The sequence below is a fragment of the Triticum aestivum genome, chromosome 4D (genome assembly GCF_018294505.1).
Source record: "Triticum aestivum cultivar Chinese Spring chromosome 4D, IWGSC CS RefSeq v2.1, whole genome shotgun sequence".
In the NCBI taxonomy this organism is placed as follows: Eukaryota; Viridiplantae; Streptophyta; class Magnoliopsida; order Poales; family Poaceae; genus Triticum; species Triticum aestivum.
This window is the reverse complement of record NC_057805.1, coordinates 513,455,213-513,463,778: the sequence shown is the minus strand read 5'-3', so window position 1 is coordinate 513,463,778 and position 8,566 is coordinate 513,455,213. Positions and strand designations below refer to the sequence as shown.

General features: G+C 44.1%; 1 protein-coding gene across 1 annotated transcript in view; it reads right to left on the bottom strand.

Moving 5' to 3' along the window:
* The window catches only part of LOC123100770 (protein DETOXIFICATION 40-like), a 12,421-nt gene extending 8,905 nt beyond the window's left edge, over window positions 1–3,516 (bottom strand). The window contains exons 1-4 of the mRNA XM_044522651.1: window positions 3,217–3,516; window positions 2,193–2,824; window positions 1,966–2,022; window positions 1,126–1,364 (exon numbers count right to left, since the gene is read on the bottom strand). Coding sequence (XP_044378586.1) covers window positions 1,126–1,364; window positions 1,966–2,022; window positions 2,193–2,824; window positions 3,217–3,516 — 1,228 coding nt within the window. The remainder of the gene's footprint in view (window positions 1–1,125; window positions 1,365–1,965; window positions 2,023–2,192; window positions 2,825–3,216) is intronic.
* Window positions 3,517–8,566: the final 5,050 nt, after the last annotated feature.

Here is an 8,566-nt window from a genome sequence, read left to right as displayed (position 1 = left end):
CAAAATAAGTTTGTATGGGAAATCCTATCAATTCTTCTCATTCAGCACTAGATCTGCAGATAGGCTATGGCACGCCAAGCTCTGCTTTGAGAATGAAAATCCAAAGATGGACCTATGGCTGGACTCGTTATCATTGACGCAAGTGCGACAATTCATTCTTGAAGGCTTAGCCTACGAGTTGTGTATGTTTCGTTTGTTTCAGTCTGTTACCATATGGTTAGTGGTTGCTTGGTAGAGTTATTGTCAGGACGCATACGACATCGTGTTTTCTTTTCTCGTTCGACTTTGTATGCACTGCTAGATTTTGAGTAATGAATAACATATTGCTGTGTGCATCATTCATTGCAGAGGCCGGTGGTTATCCTCCTTTTTGAAAAACAAATTCAGCACCAGATGTGTAGATAGGCTATGTCACAGCATCCTATTTTTCTCCCTGGAGTCGTTTATTACTTTGCCAATCGCCAAATACACTCTAAGTCGTAGGACGGAACATGCCCATAGTTCAACTGGTCTTTTTTATCACCTAGTAACATACATGTGTTTCTACTTCTCTTCTAACAAAAAAAAGAGATATCATGTTCTTGAGTAAAAAATGTCATTTCCTGTCCAGTGGCTCAAGAATACTTCATGAGTTGAGATAAAAATTAGTGTACACCACTACAACATTTGACCAGGAACAATGACTAACTTATGGTGCTTATCAATATAGATTAGATTGATTAAAAATGCTTTTAAAATAATTACATCGAATTAAAAAGACTTAGTGGACATGTTATTTTTATCAGAGGATAGATTGCTATCACAATGCATGTAATGTAGCCATGTAGTTAACAATTGTGTTATATATTGTTCCAGGAGAGATTTCTAATTTATAGTTAAAATCAACATTTATTGTGGCAGGAAAAAACAAGTAATCGTTCCCCATTGGTGCCGCCATTGGTTGATATGTGGGTTGGCTAGATTTTGAACTGGATGTCTCTTAGACTTAACTAACGAGAGTCTCTTAGCTATCACGACATATAGGTTGTCACGCCGATCCACTATGCCACAAGACGATAGCAAGCTAGTTACCATCGACCAGTTCTTACCTTTTGCCAAAAGGAAACCAACAGACATGGTTCTTACCAGAAAGCACGGGTTGAACGCCATTGAGGATGAGGGTGATGGCAAGCAGCGGGCAGAGGTCGGACACTGCGTCCGCAACAGTTTTGCCACCTGTGAAGAGGTAGGCAATGCGATCACGGAGGCACAACACAATGACTGCCGCGACAACAGCCAGAATGAAGGACATTGTGGTCGACATGACGACTGAGAAAGCTGCAGCCCTCGGGTTGCCTGCCCCAAGCTCGTTCCCCACGCGAACGCTAAGAATGAAACGTGAAACAGATGTTATATAAATCCACACGTACTGCTTATTTTACTTTGAAGGTGAATATTTTAGTGACAAAAAATCAGCTTTTCTATCTTCGATCAAGTTTATAAGAAGAACCATCAATATCTGTAAAACTAAGTAAATAAAATATACTTATGAGGTTAATGATGTCGCTTTCATACTGTATTTGGTATGTAGTATCTTTTTTTTCTATCTACTCCCTCTGTAACATAATATAAAAGACGTTTTTTTTACGCTGCCATGAAATCTACAAATGACTTATAAAATGTTACAGAGGGAGTAGTAGCTAGCGTGGTCCGACATGGAAAAAATTTACACTAGGAAAATAAATATTGTAATACTCCCTTCGTAAAAAAAATATAAGAGCGTTTATAGATCACTAGAGGGATTACTGGATTAGTATGTACTCCCTCCGTTCCTAAATATTTGTCTTTCTAGAGATTTCAAATGGTCACCACATACGGATGTATATAGGTATATTTTAGAGTGTAGATTCACTCATTTTGCTCCGTATGTAGTCACCATTTAAAACCTCTAGAAAGACAACTATTTAGGAACGGAGGGAGTAGTACCTTGCTGCCGCGTTGAACCCGATGGAGATGGTGTAGACCCATCCGAAAATGGCCATGCTGGCAAATTAATTAATTAAGATGTCAACAAAGAATGAATATATACCAGATGGTGATCGACGAGGAGATCAAATAAGTACTAGTAAATATACTGTATAAGTAAGAGTAGTGACCTAAACGCTGTTATATTTCTCTACGGAGGGAGGGAGGGAGGGAGTAGTAGTAGTTACCAGATGGAGAGGGAATCGAGAGAGAGCTCAGGGTTGGGGAGAAGACCGGCGATGAGCACCATGACCTGGAAGTACCACGTCTCTAGGCAGAGCATGACCGCAGACGCGGCGGAGAGCTTGGCGAAGCCACACAAGCCGGCGAATGCCTGCGTGGTGAACCCTGTCCACGTCTCCCTGCACCTAGGGGCGGCCAATATGTAGGCGAACTGGGCAACCACGATGAGCCACCAGCTGAGGCTAAGCACCAGGGAGGCGCCGAGGAGGCCGAGGCCGAGCTTGTAGACCGCCAGCCAGCTTAGTGCGAGGTGGAGCAGCAGCGTGGCGGCGGCTATGCAGGCGCTGGGCGCCACGATGCTCTGCGCCTGGAGGAACTTCTGGATCGGGAAGTTGGTCGCGTAGGCGAAGATCTGTGGGATGAGGCCGTAGACGAAGACGGCGGCGGCCGCGGCGATGCGCTCCGACTCGCCGAGAAGGAGGAGGATGGGGCGCGAGTAGACGTATATGACGGCGAGGGGGACGCCGGTGGCAGCAAGGAGGATCGTGGAGCGCTGTAGGTACACGCCCAGCATCTCGTACTTGTGCGCGCCATAGGCTTGTCCACATAGAGTCTCCACCGCGCTGCCCATCCCAAGCTGCACATGAACATTTCTTATTTAATTTTGCCCATCTTCTTATTATTAAGCTATTCTAGCACCGAAATACGTTCAAATACATGCATACGTTTAAGCGACAAGTTTTTTCAGACAAAAGTACTCCTTCTGTCCCATAATATAAAAGCGTTTCAGACGAAAGTAGCATTTTAACGAACGAATGAATCACGTGGAAATCATACAGTAACCGAAATCACGATTAAGTGTTTGTTGCTCGCGGGCAAACGTATGAGAGTCCTGTCTAGACTCGATCAATAAGTGGCACATGCCGCGGCCGGCCGGGTAGGTTGGCCAGTGGTTGGTCGTGATAAGCGCCATGCATGCATACATGCATCTCTCTACCCTACTACGTACTGGATCGGTGTGGTACGTACCATGAGGCCGTATGAGAAGACCTGGATGCCCGTGTTCCCCAGCGACGCCGCCGCGAGCTCCAGGTTGCCGAGCTGCCCGCAGAAGATCTGCGTGGACATGGACATGAGGTAGTTGATGAGGTACACCGCCACGGCCGGCAGCGCCAGCCGCAGCAGGAGCGGCAGCTCCACCGCGGCGCCCGCCCATGCCCGACGCCCCCACGATGCTGCCGTGTTGCTCAGGATCGCCTCCAGCTCACGACTCCCGGCATGGCTGCTGCTGCTGCTAGCTGACCCGAGGAGTGGGCTGGAGCACTCCATAATGCCTGCCTTGGCTATGAGTCGACTGCCTGCCTGCCAACTATATATGCATAGGTGTGTGGTAGGTACGTACCACTTGATGGCCAGAGTTACTTCTTTCAGCTGGGCGTTTGGGTTTAACTGAAATAAATTCGGGTTTTCAAAAACAATACTCATGGCATAATTGAGGATAAATATTGCAGAACAACGCATATCATGCCTGGTTGGACTACACACTGCATACGTAGCTAGAACAATGCCACACTTAGATAGAACAATTCCACACTTAGCTAGAACAATTTCTAAATTAGCTATAACTCTAGCTTAATTAGGTCCCTAGCTAGATGGATTCCACCTTGGCAAACGGGACCTGGGAGATCACTAACCGTCCCTATGGTTGCAGAGCATTGGGATGGAAGTGGATATTCAAAAGGAAGCTTAGGCTCGATGGTATCATTGAGAAGTACAAGGCTAGGCTTGTGGCTAAGGGTTATACCCACAAAGAAGAGACGATTTCTTTGATACTTACTCACTTGTGGCCACACTGACAACCATTCGAGTGTTACTCTCGTTGGATGCCTCACATGGTCTTCTTATCCATCAGATGGACGTCAACAGGGTTTTACTTAACGAAGAGCTAGACAAGGAAATCTACATGCAACAGCCTGGTGACTTTATATTAGATGGTGAGGAAAGGAAGGTGTCCAAGCTATTGAAATCGTTGCCTAAACCAAGCACCTAAAAAGTGGCATGGGAAGTTTGATAAAGCTTTAACATCTGCTAGCTTTGTTGCTAAGGAAGCTGACGAATGTGTATACTATTGCCATGGTGGGGGCAAAGGAGTTATAATGTGTATGTATGTCAATAATATACTGATATTTGGAACCAACATCAAAGTCATTGAAGAGGTCAAGGTTTTTCTATCTCATAACTTTGAGATGAAAGACCTTGGTGTGGCTGATGTTATCTTGAATATCAAGCTACTAAGAAATAAAGAGGGTGAATTATACTTATGCAATCCCACCACGTTGAGAAGATTCTGAGTCGATTTGAGTATTCATATTGCAAACCTTCTCCAATATCATATGATCCCAGGGTGCAGATTCAAAAGTTCAAAGGCACAACTATAGATCAATTGAGATACTCTCAAGTGATTGATCCACTCATCAACCTAGCTACTGCTATGCGTCCTGGCATTTCATTTGATGTTTGTAAAAGAGCCAGTTTGTTTCCAATCCGGGAGATGAACATTTGCATGCCATTGAAAAAGTTATGCGCTATTTGCAAGGTATTGTGAACCACGAACTTCACTATACCAGATACCCGAAGGTACTTGAAGGGTATAGTGATGCGAATTGGATCTCTGATGCTGATGAGATGAAAGCCAGAAGTGGATTTGTTTTCCTACTTGGTGGTGGTGCAGATTCCTGGAAGTCTTGCAAGCAGGCAACCTTAACGAGATGCTATGGAAGTAGAACTCACAACATTAGACATATCCCGTGTCGAAGCAGAAGGACTACAAGAGCTTTCGATGGATCTGCAGTGGTTGACAAGCCAGTCCCGGCTATCCTTATGAACTATGATAATCAGGCAATGATTGTCAAGGGAAAGAGTTCAAAGCACAACATGCAATCCACAAAGCACAGAGGAAGAAGATTAAAATCTGTCAAACATTCCACAAACTCTCGAGTAATATCATTAGATTATATCTAGTCAGCTAAGAATCTGGAGATCCCTTTATGGGAGGGCTATCATGGACTGTGATAGAAATTGCATCAATGGAGACGGGCATGCGACCCACGTGAGTTGTCATGGGGGTAAACCAACCTATGTTATCGCAGATCCCATGAATTAGGACCTGGGAAAATAAACCAGCGGACAACTGAGGAGAGTATGCTTACTAACCCACTGATACGTCTCCAATGTATCTATAATTTATGAAGTATTCAAGATATATACATCAATTATAAATAATTTTAGTGCATTTTTATATTATTTTTATGGACTAACTTATTAATCTAGTTCCAAGTGCCAATTCTTCTTTTCTGCATGTTTTTTGTTTTACATAAAATCAATATGCAGGAATGTCAAAACACCCCCGGGGCCCCACAAGGGCAGGTGGCGCGACTACCCCTTGACCGTGCCATGGGCCCTTCTGGCTAGACCTTAAGTCGGTTGGTTCCCCTTTTTTGCCGCAAAAAGATAACTTCCATAGAAAGATCCCTCAAAATTTCAGTCCGATCAGACTTACGGATCTCTGATTATTTAAGAAACGGCGAAAGGCCAGAAAACAGTAGCGAAACGGAGAAGAAAACAGCGAAAGAGATCCAATCTCAAAGGGGCTCCCTCCCTCCGTGAGCCATTGTGACCAAGGACAAGATGGAGAATCCTCTCCTCGTCTAGGGGAGAGGCCAAGGAAGAAGAAGAAGGAGGAGGAGGTGGTGGCCCTCAGTTCCCCCCTCTCCCAGTGGCGCCAGAGCGCCGCCCGGGGAACCATATAGTCACGACGAACATCTCCACCCTATTCATAAACACCTCCATCACCTTCCTCCCTCTCCATTCAGTGTTCCACTCTCCCGCAACCCGCTGTAATACCCTAAATGAACATGTTTTTGTGCTATAAATTATTATCCAATGATTTTGCCTCATCGCCATGTATGAGTAGTTTCGTTTTGTCCTATGGGTTAATTGATGATCATGATTTGTTTGAGTTGCACCTTTTATTTTGTTGTTGTCCTTTGGTGCCCATCATATGAGCGTGCACGTATATTGTTTACATTATACCATGTTGCAATATGTGATTGAATTGCTTATGGTGGGTTGTGGGAGTGACAGAAACCTAAACTCCAGTTCGTGAGTGTTGCATATGGGATGAAGGGGGACCAATTTATCTTAAAGCTATGGTTGGATTTTTACCTTAATGAACGTAATAGTTCCAACCATAAGTGCATAAAATTCCGAGTAAGGGGTGGCATGCTAGCAGAGGCCTCTCCCACACATAAAACTGTAATAACGATTATCTATCTAGTTACCAATTTCCCAAGGACAATTATGCACATCCTGCCACCACTTTTGCACACTCGCTATATTTAGTTCATTGTTTTTTATTTAAACAACACCTAACTTTTATTTACATGTCATTTATTATCTCTCAAACCAATCCCATTACACTTGCAAAGTAGTTTATTTCTTATTTCTAGATAAAGCAAACATTTAGTGTGCGTAGAGTTGTATAGGTGCTCGATAGAACTTGAGAGAATATTAATTCTACCTTGAGCTCCTTGTTGGGTTCGACACTCTTACTTATTGAAAAGGCTACAATTGGTCCCTACACTTGTGGGTTATCACCCACTCGATTGTAGATGCAATACTCTTCTATTATGTATTGCAGATTGACCTTTATCTTAATGTGTTCCAAAGCTTGTATAAGCAAAATGCTATCCTATAGAGTGATCTTTGGAGGAACACACCTATGTGAGCCCGACTGCTGTTCACAGTCTACGAGATAGGGTAATCTCTACGAAGCTAATGAAATGTCAGGAGTGTGACTAATATGCTCCACCCGTGGGTTTAGCCTTCTATAGCCAAGTACCGCCTGACAATTGGTGAAACTTCTACATGCCAAACTAAAAATTCAAGGCGTAGTCCATTGTTTAGTTGTGAAGAAGTCTGATCCTTTTGCTCTAGGTGGATGTTCAAATGTAATTTATTTATGAAAGGATAATAAAATTACCTTTGGCGTGCTTGATGGCTCGAGAATTTGTGATTTTTTAGGTAATTCTTATTTTTTCACCGGATTCTTGCCACTTCTTGGTTATTTCTAACCCTAACCCTTAAAAAGAGAAGAAATCGGGTTTGCCATTATTTGGCAGGAAATAGAAGGAAACCAAGGGGGGTTGCTACAAATCAAGTCAAATGGAGAAACTTCCATATGGAGAGCCAAGCTATCTGGCTCAACAAAGCAAAATATGGCCTTCCATGCGATCACTACCGCTCGTATCACTACAAAATTTGCTCTATATTGCGACGTTGTACTTGTGTCACGTATAACCTTTTTTCAACAGGGAAACAGAAACTTGAGCGGTGGAAAATTACTTCTAAAAATATCCAAAAGGGTTTCGGTAGTTATAGGAATTTATGGCGGTGAAATGGACAAAAGGCGGTGAAGGTGGGCCCCAAACCCCTACTGGCACGTCCTAGCCCTTGGCCGCGCTAGGTGGGGGGTGTGGCGCCACCTTTCCATCTTGTGCACTCCTCCGAAGCTTCGTGGGTCCTCGCTGCCCGAAAAAATCATATTAAATCGATATGGTATTTTGTCCTTTGTGGATATGGATTTCCAAAAATATAAAAAACATGCAAAAAATAGAAACTGGCACAGGGCACTGAAGTAATAGGTAAGTACAGAAAAATAATACTCCCTTCGTCCCGTAATGTAAGACGTTTTTGCAAGCTATGTTAGCTTGCAAACTGTCCTATATTTCAGGCAGTAATAGGTAAGTCCAGAAAAATAATACTGCCTTCATCCCATAATGTAAGACGTCTTTGCAAGCTATGTTAGCTTGCAAAAAAGTCTTATATTTTAGGCCGGAGGAGATATAAAATACTATAAAAAGTACTCAAGAATGGTAATATAACAACATGAAACAAATAAAAGTAATAGATACGTTTGTGACGCATCAGCAGTCATGTATTCAGGTCATGTGAACGAGAGCGTCAGGGACCGCATAGAGTGGCCAGTGTATGATAGGCAGATCCGGCCTCCCCGTCGCGCCCGAGGAAAGCCACAACATGAGGATGGTATTGTGATGGCCGATGGCCTACCCGTCGAGACGATGGCATGATGCGTGCCGACGGTCAACCCGTCATGGACCGTCGAGGCAGGTCGCCCAGTGTGTGTCGCCTGGAAAGATTGAACGGCGCGAAAAGGCCCTGAGAGGCTCTCGCATTAGGCCACCGCGCAATGGATGGCCGAGGAGAGTCCCAGGAAACCGCGTGTGGGCGCGACGCGAATCGGACTGGCTTGATCACGATAGGCGCGTGGTTCGTCGTGCTTATTGATCACAACAAGCAC